The 19,486-nt window shown below is 39.2% G+C and overlaps 4 protein-coding genes across 4 annotated transcripts; all 4 read right to left on the bottom strand.

The window, feature by feature from the left end:
* Positions 1–2,632: 2,632 nt before the first annotated feature.
* On the bottom strand, positions 2,633–5,052 carry LOC147274366 (growth-regulating factor 8). The gene is made up of 4 exons (XM_086227558.1): positions 4,511–5,052; positions 4,184–4,354; positions 3,741–4,041; positions 2,633–3,558 (listed from the first exon to the last, which is right to left on the bottom strand). The coding sequence occupies exons 1-4, from the start codon at positions 4,857–4,859 to the stop codon at positions 2,883–2,885; spliced, it is 1,497 nt and encodes a 498-aa protein (XP_086083684.1). The 5' UTR covers positions 4,860–5,052; the 3' UTR covers positions 2,633–2,882.
* Positions 5,053–7,909: 2,857 nt separating this feature from the next.
* Positions 7,910–9,225, bottom strand: BLT (branchless trichome). The gene has a single exon (XM_086227706.1). The coding sequence runs from the start codon at positions 9,127–9,129 to the stop codon at positions 8,113–8,115; it is 1,017 nt and encodes a 338-aa protein (XP_086083832.1). The 5' UTR covers positions 9,130–9,225; the 3' UTR covers positions 7,910–8,112.
* Positions 9,226–12,971: 3,746 nt separating this feature from the next.
* LOC147274364 (Lung seven transmembrane receptor family protein) lies at positions 12,972–15,602 on the bottom strand. Its single transcript, XM_086228588.1, has 2 exons — positions 14,062–15,602; positions 12,972–13,235 (listed from the first exon to the last, which is right to left on the bottom strand). The coding sequence occupies exon 1, from the start codon at positions 15,427–15,429 to the stop codon at positions 14,107–14,109; it is 1,323 nt and encodes a 440-aa protein (XP_086084714.1). The 5' UTR covers positions 15,430–15,602; the 3' UTR covers positions 12,972–13,235; positions 14,062–14,106.
* Positions 15,603–16,538: 936 nt separating this feature from the next.
* On the bottom strand, positions 16,539–18,841 carry LOC147274363 (endoglucanase 1-like). Its single transcript, XM_086228493.1, has 7 exons — positions 18,607–18,841; positions 18,279–18,488; positions 17,883–18,083; positions 17,693–17,785; positions 17,443–17,604; positions 17,232–17,346; positions 16,539–17,158 (listed from the first exon to the last, which is right to left on the bottom strand). Exons 1-7 carry the CDS (start codon positions 18,829–18,831, stop codon positions 16,665–16,667), a joined length of 1,500 nt encoding a protein of 499 aa, XP_086084619.1. The 5' UTR covers positions 18,832–18,841; the 3' UTR covers positions 16,539–16,664.
* Positions 18,842–19,486: the final 645 nt, after the last annotated feature.

Below are 19,486 nucleotides of genomic sequence, written 5' to 3'. Positions count from 1 at the left end.
AGCCAGTTCTGTAATTCCCAACTACATGGCTGCCACTGAATCTGCAAAGGCTAAGGCTCGATCTCTGAGTGCACCAAGACAAAGGCCATCCACCACCGGAGAGAGAACGAGGTGGGTCAGCCAAGAAACGGCTTTCATACCCAGTCCCTGAGCCACAACACTGTGGTGGTGGTTGTAGCAGTTTTAAGCCAGAACTTGAGAAGCCCTAGCTTCAAGAGTGTGCAAAATGTCTACTATGGAAGGGAGAACTTGTCTTCATACACTGATAGCCTAGGGGGAGAAATTTCTCCATGTTCAACTACTGACCTGGTTAAAATGAGGCAAATGATGGTGAACTGAATCTATTTCTCATTTATTCTGATTGAATGAACGGGAAAGGAAATTTAAATGAATGATTTGATGATTTGTTTCTCTGTTTTATAATATGCTAACATGGGGAACAAAAAATATGCTAACATGTAGAAGTCACCATAATCTAACAAAATTAACTTGCATGAGCGGCAGGTGGGAGTTGGGTTAGGTTATGGCCAAGCCCAATTGTCCAAAAAAATGTTCCAAAAAAATGTTCATCTATGTTTGTGTGGCCTGGATTTTGCAAGAATTAGCTTTCAGTGAATGGGGGGAGAAGACAATTGGGAAGACAATTGGGCTTGGCCATAACCTAGGCCAACCCAAACTTAAGGAGGTAATCCTACTTTTATTTTCACAAGCGTGCCATACTGTTTTTTATAGCTTGTTCCTGTCCCACATAAATGTTGGGAAAGTGTAGAAGTTGAGAATTTGATCATCTTATTAACAATAGGTAACCCAAATTTATATAGCACAAAACCCTATAAGAACTAGGAGAGATTACTTAAGATACAAGAATTATATACACAAGCACAAGTAAACACAAACCTAAGTCCTAGAGGACTCCTTGAGCGGCAAGACTTCCTTTCTAATCTGCCCCCCATATTTGGGGGCTGAGGAAAGCCAAGTTTGGATCGAAGGAGAAGGAAGCGGTGCTTGTGAAGACCCTTTGTAAGAAGATCCGCAAGTTGATCGACTGAGGGAAGATATTGAACTTGCTGGGTACCCAACTTGACACGTTCTCAAACAAAATGGTAGTTAAGCTCAATATGCTTAGTGCGAGCATGAAATAGTAGTGAAATACCGAGTTTTGTAGTCATATATGTAATACTAAGATTATAGAGAGTGATTTTCTGAGTGAGTTGATGGCGAAGCTCACGAAGAAGATAAGAGAGCTAAAGGGTTTTGGCACATACATGTGTCAATGCCCTATATTCAAACTCAGCACTGGAACATGAGCATGGTAGAATTACAAGAGATTATATTGGAGCCATGGAACACTAGGTAACTAGAAATGGAGCGACGATTGTGAAGATAAACCAGCCCAATCAACATAAGAATAACCCCGAATAGAAAGTATTTTAGGAGATGGGCGAAATATGGTACCAAGCTCTAATGTGCCTTTTATATAGCGCAAGATGCGCTTGACTGCCATGGATTGAGCCACATGATTGACATGAAAGGCAATGTGAAGACATATGAGTGTGAGATACTGGAGAGAACCAATTAGGTGCCATCTTGATTGGACAATTGAGACTTAGACAATCGGGGTGGCACATGGCTTGCAATCTATCATGTCATGGCAGCGCAAAAGGTTGACGGCACACTTTGATTGTGACAAGTGGAGGCCGAGATGTAAGGATTGAACCTCAATGCCAAGAAAATAATGCAGGGTTTCAAATCCTTGATTTCATATTCATAACTAAGAACCTGAATAAAAGATGCCACAAGAGATGAGTCGCTTCTTGTAAGAACTATATCATCAACATAGAGCAAAAGAACCATATAGTTAAAACTTGAGGCGAAAATAAACAAAGGATCAGCTTGACTTTGGTGAAAACAATGGCCTACAAGAAAAGAGTTAAACTAGTGAAACTTAGCATGTGGAACTTGTTTGGGCCCATAAATAGCTTTATGTAGCTTGCAGACATGATGGGGGTCGAGCCGATTGATCAATGAAACCAAGAGGTTGATCCATATAAACATCTTCATCCAAAAACCCATAGAGAAAAACATTCTTGACATCAAGTCGGCAAAGAGACTATCCCAATATGGATGGTAGCAATGGAGAAGGTTGATGCGGCAAGGTAGGGTTACCATGTTTATTTATTATTATTATTATTATTTTATATATGCACATGAGGTGAGAGAAGAAAAAGAGATGGGAGAAGAAAAACCCTACTTAGTTCGTAAGAATCTGTGATATCATGTAGAAGTTGAGAATTTGATGATCTTATTAACAAGGTGACCCATATTTATACAGCACAAATCCTACAAGAATTAGCACAGATTACGTAAGATACAAGAATTATATTTACCCAAGCACAAGTAAACACAACCTTAAGTCCTAGAGGACTCCTTGAGCAGCAAGACTTCCTTTCTAACAGAAAGTATGGTTAACTACTAGAGGGACTCAAGGTATAGTATCAGGCTATCAGCTTTTCACAGCACTGATGTTAACATTTGTTTCAAAGTTCAAAATAGTATTAATAAGGTAGAGATATTTCCCATTACAAGATGCAATTCTATGTTATAAAAGAACTTGCTGGTAATGGAATCACAATGAAAACCTATTGCATAAAATTTCAAGTATGCACGAGTTACACTTCTCATAGGTTAGAAGCAGATTCTTTTCAACTTTTTCTTAACAAGTAGAGAAAAGAAGAACAAAAAAGGTAATTGAGTTCAAACTCCGATTGTAGGTAGGCAACAAAACTAATCAAAACAGTGCCATTTTTTTTTCCCCTTCTAGAGCTAACTCAAAAGTCAAAGTTGAACCATTTAGCTATAAACCCCTTTGCTCGCCCAACTCTTCAGTTAATCAAATCGAATTCTTGTCTAACATCTCCACCTGAGCTTCTACAGCTGGTGGTGCCACTATTGCAAACATGTGAGGACGCTGCTGCTGCTCTTGTGGAACTGGCAATGCCAAGGCACAAAGCTTCAGCTAATGGTCCACCAGGTGGAGAACCCATGCCTGAAAGAGGGTTCATCCATTGGGATTTCAAATCCCCTACATTTTCTCTTTCTGAATCCCCCAAAATTCCAAGACCCATTTGGGTATTTTCCCTTTCTCCAGTGGTTTTACTCCCACCAGACATTGAAAGAGTAAGGGATGACAAGGGTAGCTTCTGGTTTGACGAAACAGAGCATCTGTTGCCAATTTCACCAATACTACTATCTCTCTCTGCTGTGGACCATGCATCAATGAAATGCCTTGTCTGTTGTGTCTGATTGGAATTTAAAGCTTCTCCCAAATGGGTCAACTTGGGGTTCACTAATAAGCCATACTGGTCATAAGACCTCTGAGCTTGCAGACCTTCTCTATAAAAATTGAGTGAGTTCTCATTTTGTTGCTTTGAAACATCCACATTTGTGTTGCACTTGGTGGAGCTCTTTAAGCCTGCCTTGAACTGCATCATTTGCTCCCATTCTTGGTTCGAACCAGCAGCAGGGGCAATTTCCCCATTCATAAACCACTCCAAACATCTTCACAGTCAACGACAAAAAGCACATTTATTACACAAAACAAAAAAAGATATATCAAAAACCCACATCACATTGACACATTCATAGACAATGGATAAGAACAAGCAATAAAATAGAATAGAATTAATGGTTTGGGGGTCCTAAGTTTCAGAGCATTGAAACTCGGATCAATTCTAACACACCTGGGTTGGCCATGTGATGTAGCAGCAGCAGTTGTGGAGACCATGGTACTAGACAATGGAGTTGTTGGCTGGTTGCTGTTGTTTTTGAAAAAATGAGACTTTGGACTTCGCATGGTGAAGTTGGGGTTTGATTCCACATGCTTTCTTGAACGGGGACGGCTCTTGTGAGCGTGTCTCTCACAATATTTCTGATCAGGAGCTACGTCTCTCGAGCACCTCCATTTCTTACCATCTGTTCTTTTACACCTCCATGGCTCTGGATCCGAGTTGCTAGAAACCCCCAACTCCAAAGAACCTTTCACTACAAAAAAAAAAAACCCCCAAATAACAACCCCATCATTCTTCACAACAAAATAGAACAAAGAAACACAAAATTGTTGATATAGACAAATATGTTTGGCATGACAAGAATGAAGAAGAACTGAAAAGGGAGAAGGATTTACTATTAGGATGGAAGTGAACCAGATTTGATGGATTCTTGGAAATGGGTACAAGTAACTGTGGAGGGACAGGGACAGAGGCCATCATGTACTTGTAAATCATGGTCTGTCTCTCAAGCTCTTCCCTTTGAGCTGCTGTAAAGGGAATTCTCACATTGACATTCACCATTCCTCCTAATGAAAAAACAAAAACCCACAAAAACCCACAAAGACCAAAATATTGTTTATTAAATTTTGGGACTCTTAATGTGTTCCTGCCCTGTACTCTAAAGAACAATTAACAAGCCCATGTGGAATGAATGAGTGGTAAGGAAAAGATAGGAACTTTACCTGAGGAACTGAAAGACAAGCTATCAGAATAAGGCTGCTGCAGAGTCTTTGGCACCAATGAACCAACATCAACATATATATCGCTCATACAAGTCACTGGGTTGCTTGTGTTATAAAACAAAGGTCCACTACCAGAAGCACTATCCCAACAAGCTTCTCCACCAAAACCAGCTGTGCTGAGAAGAGGAGGGTCATGATGATGGTGATGAGGCATCACCATCATCATCATCTTCTTACGAGGAAATGATTGGTTTTGGTTTGTTTGCATCATCAAACCCAACCCAACATCACACTCCTCTGTTTCCTCTGATCCCTTCTCTGAAGCCACAAACCCATTTATCGTCCCCATTGAAACAATCAAAAAGCCAGCTTTCTCACGAACCTCCCCAACCCACAACCCCAAAAGGAAAACAAACAGCCTTAGGGTTTAGGCTGGCTATACCACACTCTTGCTCTAGCTTCTATGACACTTCATCTCTCTCTCTCTCTCTCTCTCTCTCTCTCTCTCTGTGCTATTGTTCTTGTTGTAAAAGTGGAATTGGGTTTTGCTATGGTGTAGCGGTGCCGCCATTTTTAGCCATGCGTCTCGCTGTGCTTCCCAAGTTTCCAACATTAGTTCCTCTTATATAATAAGGACAAAACAAAACTAGTACAAGCAGCTGGCAGCACACCTCTCTCTCTCTCTCTCTGAGTATGAGATGCACAGATAACGTTTACTCCACGTCAAATCTAACAGTGTTAAGCTCCTAAAACTAGTGGGTTAATAATAGCAATAAACAAATGCCCACTTGCTTTGACTGACTGACGGCGTCCTCTTCAGATTACACCACGCCGTTAAAATGTCAAGCATTGGGAAGATGACGCAAATGGGCCCCGTTGGGTTTCGTTTCGTGTGTGGGCTTGGGGACCAAACCGAAGGCTATTGAGATGTTGATGCGGTAACCAAATTCTTCATGGCCATGGGCAATCAAATTCGGACCCCCACCTAATTAAGACATTAATTGAGCTTGGTTTAGAGAATGTTACACATTGATTTCAACTTTTTATTTTCTCCCTACCAAGAATCTCCTAAAGCTCAACATCATGATGTGATTACTTAATAAATACCGGCTTATTTTTTGTTTAAACAATCTAAATGGATTATAATCATACATATTTCTATTTCTTTGATATTAATTAGTGATTGGAATTCACATATACTTGTACTATTTTAACTGATTAGTTGAATAAAGGGATGAGAGTCATATAATGTTACTCATGACCATGGTGGATCAAGTCAGGCTTTTAATCACAATGTGGGTTTGTTTTTGATATGGAATATAGATGAATCCGAATAAAGAAATGGAAAACAAATAGCCCCATACAGCTGAGAGAAACATTGTAGCAGTAAATGGGGATATATATGGTACAATTTGGTGTGGCAAGCATAGCAAGACATATCAAAGGGCTGAATCAAGGTAGTACAATTTCAGTTCCTTGTCATGATTTGAGAGGTTTTTACTTTGGCAGTATATATGGCCAGTAGTACAATTTCATTTCCATGATACGTACAAGAGTGAAGAGTAGAAAGTAGATTAACAAATGATCAATGAAAGTAGCTAGTACCACTTTTTGTTTGGGAAAGAGAGTGAGTTTCATACTTTAATGGAGGACTTTGTTACTTGCACTCTATTCCCCATCATATCCACTATCTGGTACTGTAATTGTTAAAGTTATAATTTAGAAGACATGAGTTCTTTCTTTTTTTTTTTATTGTTGGTATTCTTGTTGTCAGTCTTTCACAAGACATTAATGTATCCAGCCAGACATGCAATTCCTTCTTGATGGCAAATTGATTGAGCATTTATTGGGAACTCCTAGCTAGTGACCGACTCATACATAACTAACCTCTACTGTTATGTAGATGACTCTCATAGTCTCATTGTAATCTCATTATTTTACATTGTTTAGCTTGGTTATTTGTTTGCTTACTGCTCTATATATTGTTTGTTAATTTTTTACTTGAATCATACACACGAGGGTCAAGATTTGAACTAAGGACAGCTAAATAATTATCATTCAGCACTTGTCCTATTAAGCCGCTTTCTATTCCCAATAGTTAATAGTTAGAGTTATTTACACTTATACATTCTGAGATCTATCGTTTTTTTACATATATCTCTTGAGGTTTCAAAAATTATACATATATCTCTTGAGGTTTTAAAACTGTTGCACATAACCCTCTTTCCCTTAATGCATTGACTCCTTCACTCACTCTTCTTCTTTCCCTTGAAACATTCACACCATCTCTTTGCACCTCTTCAACATTTTTATTTGAACACATCTTCTTATTATGGTATAATGTTTTCTTTTGCAGGAGATTATATGCGCAACAGTTTTGAAATCTCAGAAATGTATGTGTAATTTTTAAAACTTTAAAAATATACGTAAAAAGATGATAAATTTCAAAAAATGTAAGTATAAATAATTCTTAATAGTTATATATGAACGAGACTAATTTTGTGCATAAATTCCAGGTTGTAATACCACCAAAACTCTTTTAAGGAATGATTGCATTTTTCTAAGGTGGCTCTGCAAGTTCATTGTTTTTAATCATATGTTATAGCTTTTCTGCTTTTCAACATAATATTTAATTGGATGGTAATCATTTCTAAGGACTAAAGAATCTTCTTCCTTCACAAAATCTCTGTCGAAGATAGAATAAGCCTTCTATGTTACACTGCAGAGATAGTAATAATATCAATGTAGATCTGAAACTGTTGGAATAGGCTCACTATGGACATGAATAAAATGGACAGTCATAGTCAAAGTAACTACTATGAGTCTATCAGAGCTAGCTATAGTCTGGCATATATTAGTATTGTTGGGTTGTTGAAATTTCTTTGCAATGGTCCCAAACCTCAAAAATTTGGTAGATCATATCATATATCATCTACTTTTGTGGTCCATATTAATGAGAAACAAGGCACCGGATATTGGGTCCATTCCTTGTAGATAAAGGCAGAGAGAGTGGTCCCTTTTGGTAAAGGAAACCAACTGTTAGTAAGCATGCTAGTTGAGGCCTAGTCCCAGCCTCACCCATTTTCACTCTGCTATTGCTCTTAAATCTTCATCTGCCTCTTTTTACTTGAAATATAGACTTTACTGCATCTGTCCCCTACTCTCAAATTTCTGAATATCTGTTCAAATGAAGATATAAATATATATTATGTAAAAATTCAGTCTCAGGTGGAACAAAAATGAAGCATGCATGTGCATGTGTAGGTGGTTCACATAAATCAGAAGAACCCAAATGCACTGTCAATTGAATAAAACTAAACCATGTGCATGGAATAAAGTTTGTACAATTTTGTAGATCCAAAGCAATAACTTTTCTAATTTCAAACACTAAAATGGACATAACCACAAAATTTCTAAACATATCATACCAGTACTTTTCCAACAATTACACACTTAATTCATATGTACTCCAATGCTTGTAGTTTCCATATTGCAGAAACAAATAAACAAGGATATACTAGAAAATATTATAGATCAAGAAATTAAGAACAAATAAATCAAGAAACACGGGTTTGAACAGGAGAGCTAAGAACTATATATCTTCAACTCATAATGAGACTATTGGATCTGATGGGGCTTTTCTGCTTCAGTAGAATTCTTAGCTGAGCTTTTTGGCATTCAAGCTTTGTACCCCAATGCCTACTTTTGGTTCCAATTGCTCGAACCACTCTTGGGAATTCAACAAACCCTTTGATCCCTCTCTTTATGTGAGGATTTTCAGGCTCTGGTGAGGCCCTTTTCTGAATCATTGCCATTGAAGAAAAACCACCGCCACCACCATTAATGTCACTACAAGCTACAACCTTCTCACCCAATACTGGCCTTGTAGTAGTTGTAAACACACTGCAAACAGAATCATTACCAATATTCTCACGATGACTCTTGTCTTTGATCTTGGAATGTGAATTCTCAGTAGTACTCTGCATTTGATTAGAACCCTCCAATTCTAACAGCTTCTCTTCAAAGAGAAACTTCGCCTCGGTGAGCTTCATCTGAACTCTCTCCTCCCTCAGCACCTCAGCCACTCTGAGCATCTTTCTCTCCTCCTCCATCTCCTTCTTCATCCTACAAATCTCTGAGTTCCCATAATTAATCTCTGCAGCAAGCTCCTCACACACCCTCTCCATTGCCTCTCTTCCCCTTCTCTCCTCTGTCAACTCCTTGGCCAGCCTCTTGTTGGCTTGCTCCAACTTTTTGCGTGCCTTGCGCTCATACTCGAGCTCTGCTTTCAATTCAATGATCTGGGCTCGAGTGTAATCCATCTCAGACTCCATTATGGGCTTGAAGAAGGTTAGATCCCAGAAAGAAGCAGCAAGCTTGCGAGCAGAGAGAGGGAGATGCAGGCAGTGAAGTTGCTTATTGTTGTTGCTGCTACTCTGGCATTTTTGTTGATGTTGATGGGGTTGATGTTGATGGTGGTGATGAGAATTATAAAATGGGTTTTCATAAAGTTTCCAACTTGGGCAGGTGGAGGTGGTGATGGGTTCTATAGAAATGGTGGTTTCACTTGTGCTGTGTTCTGGGCTACTGGTAGCCATCATCATCACCATCTCCTCCATATATCTTCTTCTTTCTTTCTGTCTGTCTGTCTATCTATCTATCTGTTGTTGTGTGCTTTTCTTTAATTTCTATTGTGTGTAGTCTTTTTCCTTCTGGATCCCTTTGCTGCTTGCTTTTTAGCTTTTCTCTTTTCTTGTAATGGGGACTTCCTCTGTCAAGAAAGCAATTGAGGTAGGTAGGCCCCTTTGATCCTGGAAGGAACTTAATTGCTTTGGTCCTTTGGAGATGTGGATTGCCATTTTCCAAAGAAAAAAAAACAAATCACATTCACATGCATCTCATACTCATTAGTATACCACGTTAGAGGTGGCCTTGATTGGGCCAACACAAATTAAGTAAGTCCCATACTTATAGCATCAGTAACCTAATCTGTCACAACAGAAATATGTTTCTTACGTCAACAAATTCGATCAGGTGCGGACGTACGAACGTGTGTACATGCCGTCGAGTGCTCGACAATAATTTTTTAATACAGATGAGCATTGCGCCGCTTTTTCACCGCTTAGTTTTGAGGGTAAATCTCCATTTTTTCGCTTCATCCCCTCCTAAGTATAAACTGGACTTAATTGAGGCATTATGTTAGGGTTAACTTAAAGATTTTGGATGGAAATCTCGGAGCTAAACCCTAGGAGGTGGTCGTGGAACCAGCATCAAGCGCTCGGTAGTTATAAAATTTTGCATTACCGAGCGCTCGGTGTTAGGTGCGAAACATGTGGACGTTCTCACCTGAATGAGTCTCCTTACGTCAAATCTTATCCTATATGAATATAGGTACTTCCTCTCCTAATCCTTAAACTATATTTATGCAAATAAAAGGGCAGTTCCTTTGGTGTCAATAATGGGTTTTCCATCACACATTAGATTGTTTTGTGTGTTGTCTTTTTGATGGGGTTCCACAAGACAAATTCATGAAATGAGCCCTCATCTTTAATCAACTAATTGTGTGTCCGATTCATTGCTGGAGAAGTTAATAGAGAAAGGACATTGTTAACTAACGTGGGGGTGTTATATACTATTATTGTGACAATAGCTCTCATATCTATTCATTTTTCAAGATCCACATGGCTGTCTCCCTGTGTGTTCCTTGTTCTCCATATCCATGGTCCCCTCCATTGGTTATGGTTTGTAAAAATTATCAAATTATTTGTTTGATCACTCTCAAGTCCCAACATATCATTTAGATGTCAATATGTACTTAGTAACACAAAAATTATTCACTTTTTAATCCCCAAAAAAATAGTAATAGGAGCCAAAATTCTAACCCCAATGGCAATAACAATCATTTATCATTGGCAATTAATCATAGTAAGTAGTTTCATAATTATATATAGCTCCTCAAGTAGCATGGCCATCAAATGTCAAAGAGAAGACATGTGCTTGCACATGTACTGAGAAAAAAAAATTCTTGATTAAGTTTGGATTAGAGAAGACTCTATAGTCTATTCTTTTTAGTGGTCAGAAAGACCCCCATGCTCTATTTTAGGATTTTATATTCTATACGTTAGATTCTTGCTCAAGTATATAACTTGTTATTTTTGCTCAATTATATTAACCAGATCCAAATGAAAATGAATGTCGGCTTTGAAAGGTGGATTGATAATTGATCTACCCTTTGGCGCATCCAATCTATTAATTTCTGGTATTCAATTTCTCCCTTCTCAGTTCTGCTGCAATATTGAGTTAAGAACTTGAGATAGATGCCACACATTTACAGAAAGGCTGATGTCTGTTTTGACTTTGGACCATGGATACGGATCAGTCTTATGGACCAGTTGGGCTTATTTGTTCAACCCATGTGATTGGGCCAATTGGGTTTATTTGTTGAACCCTCATAGGCAAGTTAGAAAAATTGTAAAAACTAGTCCAAATTTGGACCCTTAAAAAATAGAAATTAAGCTCATTCTTAATTAGGCCTTCTTTAATGTTTTTTTTTTACCACATGCCTACTTTAATGTTTAGGATTGAATGAATAAGATAAATAGCTATGTGTATTCAAAGAATAAGATGAAGAGTGTTTTTAACTTGAAGGAAGAAGATGAAAATAAGATTGATTAGCAATAAGAGAAAATTTATCCCTACTAATCCCACAATTTTTGTGGGGATTGAAAGGGATAAGTTTCCATATTCTTCAAGTTAGAGGTTTCCTTGAATCTACCTGAATGTAGGCATCAAACAAGGCCTTAAAAATATAAGAGCAGTGTTGGAATCTTTGCTAATAATTGTTGATTCTTACAAAGCTTGCACCATAAAATGATCAGTCCAATTGTACTGACTAATTACTGTTATATGTACCATTACCAACCAAGGAGATTGCCTGTATATTACAACGACATGATTACTTGAACATGAATGTTGAAATGAGCTGCCATCTACTTTGATTCATCAAAATGCTAAGCCCATCGATGCATATATCTTAACCACGAAATTTGGTACCAAAATCTCATCAACCTTACGTTTGTCAGTCACGCAGCCTTGGTCATGGGCCTTATGGCCTATCAAGAAATTGGAGGCCAATCAGCCCAATACGTGCATCAACCTTTTTTGATAGGCTTATTTACATCATTGCCCCCTGTAAGATACACTTTTTTTCACTTTGCCCCCTGAAACTTAAATCCTCTCAGTTTGCCACCTGAACTTCACAAAGTTATTGCAAAAGACCCTATGCCGTTAACTCTGTCAATTTTTCCGTTAAAATAGCTGACGTGACACCTATATGGCATGAGTGAGACCCTTTTTTAGTTATGTAAAATCCATGTGGACAAAAAAAATAATTTTTAAAATAAAAATAATAAGATCCATGTCAGTTTTTTATAATTTTGCTTGTCTACATGGATCTTACATAACTAAAAAAGGGTCTCACTCATGCCATATAGGTGCCATGTCAGCTATTTTAACGGAAAAATTGACAAAGTTAACGGCATAGGGTCTTTTGCAACAACTTTGTGAAGTTCAGGTGGCAAACTAAGAGGATTTAAGTTTCATGGGTCAAAGTGAAAAAAAGTGTATCTTACAGGGGGCAATGGTGTGAATAAGCCTTTTTGATATGAGAAAGGAGACACGCATCAACTTTGGCGCAAAAAGTATATGCACATCTCATTAATTAATTAAAACAAATCGAATTAATATAGTCGAAGATTCTAAAAGCACTGCTAGCTAAGAAATTTAGGTAGAAATGGTCAAGATGAGTGTGCTAGAGGGAATTGAAAATGTCTTTTGGTTCCAGAGGAAAGTAAGGGGCAACTTCTCTGAAGTTCACAAAGAAAATACATTACAAGGTGATAAGAAGTCATGTTTAAAACTTAAGAAACACTGCTGAAGGTTGGGGGAGGGTTACCCATTAACATCACGCATAGTCATCTCATCTGTGAGAGAAGACTTCCACAAATCACAAAGGCAATTATTAAAATTCAAAGTCAGCCTAGACCAAAAGGCAAGCATGCCTGCATCTTCACACAATTGATACCAATCCTTGGCATAAAATAATACAACAAAATAATGCAACGCCATCATCATAAACCGCGGTAACCCATCGCAATTCATGAATATATTTCTTGCAAAAAACACATAACTTGGAGCAATTTTGATGGTGACAACCCTTGGACAATGAAATCTGAGTGTTCCAAGAAATGGCACAAGAGATGAATGGTATCACACTGTTTGTTCAATTTTAAGCATATAATGAAACCTTGTTATATGAAAGAAGTATAGCATGAACTTGGGGACTAGTGTGATGACTTTATAGACTTGAATAATAAGACAGGATGAAACACGTCACCTAATAGCTTTGTACAATGATAGGCCACACTTGTGGGAAAGTTAAAGTACAGAAATCCCTCCATGAATTTATCATTCCACAAATTCCAAGTTCACTAATGCATGTCACTAAGGTTCCAGCCAAAACTGATACGAGTTACTGAAAAAAATACTCAAACTCCCCTATACAGACAACTACTTAAGCACCCCTCCCAAACCCCAAAAAGAAAAGTAAAAATAACACACTTCTAGCAATGGAGAACAACCAGAACACAAATTGCGTCTTCATCCATCAACCTGAATCAATTTTGCATTTGTTTGGCAAGCAGAACATTGTACATCATACATGAACCTAAAAAACAGTGAGGTTAGTGTTATAGCTAAGTTACACACTAATTATAACCTATCTCAAATTGTATAAAGACTTTAGCTATGACAAAAACTGCAATATCAAAAGACCCAATATGAGCATCCCTCCTCTGATACACAAGAGTACCAAGGCAAAACACAGCATACAACATATCTCAAGTCACAAAATGAATAAATGATCGGGATGATAAATCTTGGTCACTTTGTGTCATTTAAGCATGCCACTAGAGTTTCAGTTACCATTACTAATCCACTTAGAAAAATCACAATTTGTTATTTAACACATTATATATTTCGGTTCAAATTTGGCATTGAAGTATCTGCAAGACAACATTCACTGTTTTCATTTCCATTTGGCACACGAAGTATCATGACACTGCCCCTTTTTTTATTTAAAGAAAAAACAGAAGTGTCTCTACACTCTTGCGGCTTCGATTGATCATTTATCTGTTTTATTACATCTCCCAATAAAAGGGAAGTGTGGATCACCACATGAAACTACAACATTTTGCATGAATCAATTCAAGCATTATGCAGAACACAAAGGGCTCCACAAAAGTGAAATTCCAAAACAGAAAAACAGATAGAAGCACACCCTTTTTGCAAAAATGAATGCAAAGCATTGCCTTTCACTACTTACACATACTATCCAATTCACAGAAATATTCATGAGAATGTGAGATTATCCTACAAACTCCAATTATAGCAGAAACAGAAGGTCAACAACATGACCAAAAAAAACACAATATATCCCAATTGCCTATAATATTGAAATTGAACAAGATCCATTGTAATTATCGAAATTCTACCTCTTCCTTCCCAATTTGATGACAGCACATCTTCTCTACTCTAAATCACAATTCGAACTCATCCTCAAGCTTCAGCTGCTCAGCTGCAGCCTCTTCCTCCTCATCATCAAGCACAAAGTACGGATTGTGCGCCTCAGGCTTGAACTTGTACCCGGTAAACACATAGAAAGCAAGCGTAGCCAACTCGGCGGCGACCACACTGGTCCAAAGGTACCGGTACGAAGTAATAGTCTCCAACGCATAAACCACAACCCGTGTAAAGTAAATGTAGCATATAACCACAATGTAGTACTGCCTAAACAGAGTCAACTTCATCAAATTCACAGCAGCCTTGCCATCGGTCCTGGCAGCTTCACGCAAGTTCTTAATAGACCAAACAATCGGGAACAACACCGCGCAGCAACAAACGACATCCACGAGCAAAAACACCTGCTTCCAAGTAACCCAGTCATGGCCGAAAGGCCCAGTCTCATCAATCGCAACCTGGGCAATGTTAGCAACAACCTGGAGCGGAATCACAATCATCAAAACCTTCTTTTCCTTGTCCTGCAAGAAAGGTTTCAAAAACGACCACCCAGTCCCGATCAAAACGATGAGAGTGAACAGAGTGATACCCTTCAAGAAGCTGAAGATGTAGAACAAAACGTCCCAGCCATGAGCACTACCAGTCCGCTTTATATACGACTTGTCCTCAGCCTCGCAGAGCAAGTTGAGGGTTTTGAGAATGACCACGGCGAGCATGAAGAAATGGATTCGGAAAACAGTGAGTCGTTTCTTGTAGAGCACGAAAACCCAGAGGGCGCCGAGGACACAGTAAACCAAAGAGAAGAAGAAGTAAATCTTGGGGAGAATGGTTTTGCCGGCGGAGAGATAGTCGCGGGTGTTGGTCTTGCCGTCGAGGTTGTACATGGCGGAGTTGACGTCCATGGAGACCTTGAGGGACTGGAGGCAGTTGGCGAAGAGGAGAGTGTACTGGTCGGCGTCGGACTCGGGAAAGACGGTGGAGAAGTTCTGGGAGCCTTTGAGGGCGTTGAAGGCGTAGACGGGTTTGATGAGCTCCGATTCGAGCGCGCAGTGGATGTCGCCTTCTTCGAGTTGCTGGAAGACATGGATCCAGGAGTCGCGGGTACAGAGAAAGAACCCGACTTTGGAGAGGTCCGGGTCCGGGTTGGGGAGCTGGGTCAGGGTGATCTTGGACACGTTGAGCTCCAACCGGCCTTTGTGGGTGAACCCGAATTCGTCGAAAGGGATTATCGGCCGCAAGTCATCTCGGATCGAGGAGGAGCGGATCTCGGCGAGGGAGAGAGAGATGGCGGCGAAGAGAGAGAGGAGGAGGAGGAGGAAGCGAGAAGAGGAAGAGGAGGACATGGTTGATTGATTGGATCTGAGAAAATCGCTCAGATCTGACACTCTTATTGCTGCTAGGGATTCGAGTAATGGCGACACATCACCGGAAATGGGAATTTTCGTTGGAGAAGAAGATGAAGGTTTGGATTGTTTTATTGGAACTAACTACCGACTACTGGACTACTAATATAAAAATGGGGAAATCACTACTTGTCTCTTCCATTGGTTTTTTCTCCTTTTTTCCTTCTTTTTTTTACTTTTGCTGGAGATTTACGGATTTAGGCAAACGTTTTACTGTTCGTAGGCCCTTGCCATTGTCCATTTTTTTCCTTTTAATCTACATGAGAGTTCAGACAAAAAAAAAAAAAAATCTGACATTGTGAAGAAAAATATATTTCTAAACCAATATCTAATTAGTGTTATTTAAATATAAAAAAAAACAGCCCACGCCCTATGACCCGGTCTGAACCCAACCAAGCTTATTTTTAGCTATGGACCGATCCGACCCATTCTTATTTTTAAATACTGTTTTGCCTTATGTTTTATATGTTAAAGTTTAATTCATATTAATAACAAGTATTTGGTTCAAGTGGCAATAAGGGTGGACTAATTGGGATAGGAACGGCCCAGCCTACCCGTTCAACTATAGATGAACTCTACCTATCAAAATTGATAACAATCATCACAATATTTTAAACTTACAACTTAGGCACAGTATGATCAGATTTTCTTATTGTTTTCTCTCAATGATTACACAAATACTTTTAAATAGATCACTTGATTCATATATATATATATAATTACTCACTTATCATAGAGCGAGGAATTCCACGTTCACCTAACCACCCAACAATTACAGAGCAAGAAATTCAATTATCGGAATTAGTAATTACTTGAATTCATTTCAGCTCACCAGTCACACCATTACCTATTTCAATAGTTCAATTCATTTCTAGATACACGATGGACTTGGAATTGCATTAAGTTTCCAACATTTCCTCCCTACACCTTTACTATGTGCCACAGCTAGCTCATGGATATGCGATACCAGTGGCACAATCTTTAGATACTGATTGTTAATGCATGTCCCCTGAACAACTAGAAAGCAAGATACTAGTTTCAACTTTCAACTTTCAACTCTCAATCTACTATTCCTTCAACTTTTTTTTTTTCCTTTTTGTGTGTGGTAACAGCAACACTTTTTCTCTCAAAATCCACTTCCTCTGATTTTCAAGTCAGAGGGAATAAAGCTGGAACTAATTTGGGGTGGTTCTGGCAGAGAAGAAAGCAAGAGCCCCAACAAATGGTGCATTGATGTAAGTAGCTGGCTCAGATTGCTGATAGTTATTCCTATCATCAGAAAATTTGTCTTTGCTATCAGGTCCACCAACTATGGCTCCAACAAGGACATTTGGGTTTGGTGACCCAGAATAGAGATACTGAAATCCATTGTTGCAGCCAATTTTATCTGGGTGTTCTTGTACAGATGGTAGAGATGAACCCCTGTGGTGTACATGCTGTGGATACCTCTCCCCAAACCCCACCATGTAAGACATCTTTGCTGGGTTGTCACCAAGAATGTAGTCAACCTGCTTCTTTGCCTGTGAGATGAGGGCTTCTGCTGTGACTGTTGAGGACCCACATTTGGCCACTCCATTTGAACTAAGGTACTTTGCATATGAAAGCATGAGGAATGTTGTGGAAGTAACATATTGGAGATTGCTTTCACTTCCTTTGTACAAAAGTCCTCCTGTAAACTATTTCAATTAGGTACTAGTCCTTCACAATTAAATGGTACAACCTTGCACTGCACAATAGCTTACCAGGGGTATAATATTGGGCCTGGAAAGTAGATGTTCCTGGAATTAGAGAGCATACGTAGTTGTCTGAATGTGCTTTATATAACTGGAATTCCTTAGTATTCTCCTCTAGAAAGCTCTGTACAAAAAACCCAATTAGTAATTTTGACCCTCTAGAATTTTGCAGTAGTTGTTGGGGGCCTAAAACTGTGTATGAGAATATAGAAATTTAAACCTTGGACAGGAGGACCTTTGTTCCAGGTCTCTTGTCATCCCAACTAAAGGAGTAGTCATCATCATCTGCACCCATTGTGTGGCCATTGGACTTGATGTAATCCAAGTATGAGCTGTTCTTAGAGGCTCTATGAATCCATGATGCACCCCATAGAAGCTCATCCTATATAATCAACACAAATGGGAATTTGGGATGAGCAACCAACCATTCATGGAATGTTAAAGCAATTAGAAGCATTTGCTATGCTTACTTGGTATCCTGAGTATGAGCAGTAAAAAGGGCAGACCACCGAACTAATGGAGTCACTGTAAGAACCTCTGTACTTGTCTGCAAAATCAAACACCTGCATGGTGATCAAAATTAACTCTCTTGTAAATGAAGTGGTGGAGGTGGAGAGAACTGGATCAACAATGAATTAAGTTTTGGTGGGTGTTTAGTACTTTCATAGCTGTGTGAAGCAATTTTCCGGAGTAAGAAGGGTCAGAGCCCTTGAACACAATGGAGGCTGCAGCCAATGCAGCAGCAGTCTCTGCTGCTACATCAGACCCTGGATTTTGAGCAGACACCTTGTAAACACTGCGCGGTGTGTCCATATCTTCAGGCCTCTCCCAGCACTTATGGTCCATGTTTGGATCTGCCACCTGCACCACCAGTATGTGACTATAAGGACTTCTCTCCAATTTGAAACAAATGTAATTAGTAAGATGGTCATTTTCTTAGTTTTACTTTGGTTTTCCATGGTGCTGCTACATTAATTGTGTTAGTCTATTTAGTATCTGCAGTTTGGTGGGTGCTTGATATGTACAATGGATACCAATGCATTTTGTGTGGCTTACTTGGACATATAAGGTCCCAGGGGTTGCAGTGGCTGCTTTCAAAAGATAATCTGTGCTCCAGCGTATGGCGGCCTTGGCATTATCAATCTGATTATGCATTGAGCTACCAAACTCAAGGACACTCCATGCTAGTAATGTAGTGGTGAAGGCCATTGGCAGGCCAAACTTGACATTATCTCCAGCATCATAGTAGCCTCCTACTAGGTCCACCTGAAATTCACATCCAAGTTGTAACACCTTATTTATATAATCTAGCATTCTAGCTAGCTAGTGTTACTTTATATTGTAAATGACAAAAGATATATATAGTTAGGCAAGAATTAAATACATGATAAGAGGAGCCATCGGACAAGCCGGAGTTGCCCCTCCATGTGAGCCGCTGGTTAGCCGGCAATTTCCCAGACCTCTGACCCTCAAAGAACAGGATGGATTTGTCAAGAGCATCTGAGTAATCTCGAGGAGTGAAGGCAGATCCAGAGCAAAATAAACTGAGTAAACAAAGAGTTAAGCATAGAATTTGTGTCATTAAGGAAAATGTGGCAGCAGAAGCCATTATTTATCTAGTCTTTCTCTCAAGCCTCGACAATACTGATGCTAGTAATGTAGCAAAGCAGCAGAGGCCTTGAAAGAGAGAGTAGTGGTGGGTTTGAAATGCATTGAGGAAGAGGCTGAGGCTGCCATTTATAGGAAGTCGGGAGGGTCTGGTGGTCGTTGAGAAAGATAGAGAGGTCATGCTGATCACGGTTATATGAAACTTTATCCTTACTATTGGTTGTAGGGACTAACACAAAATGACACTAACTTTATCCTTACTATTGGTTATATGAAACTGAAACTCTGAAACAAGTCACCAAAGAGAGACAAAGACACAATGTAGAGCATAATCCGTCACATGGTTCAAAGAATTTCTTTACATTCTTCACAGAGAGAAAGTTTCACTGTTAAATCATGCCAAAAGTCTTGAAAAGGCGTAATTTACGTGAACCCAATTACCCAATTGGGGTTGGGCATGGTTGGACTTATTGGAGGCCACAATTTATGGCGCAGTGTGGTATTGGAGGTTGTAGGAATGTGATTTGTTTTGTAGCAGCAAAGTCACGGATAGACCAAAGAAAATCACATGGGCCGCCAAAGCAAAAAATTTGAGGGCTATCAATGAGGAAGTTCAAGGCAGAAAGAAAGGAGGTGGAAGTGGAACAACTCGCATG

Source organism: Dryas octopetala, chromosome 9, assembly GCF_963921425.1.
Source record: "Dryas octopetala chromosome 9, drDryOcto1.1, whole genome shotgun sequence".
NCBI lineage: Eukaryota > Viridiplantae > Streptophyta > Magnoliopsida > Rosales > Rosaceae > Dryas > Dryas octopetala.
The sequence above is the reverse complement of the archived record's forward strand: the minus strand, read 5'-3'. Positions and strand labels throughout refer to the sequence as shown.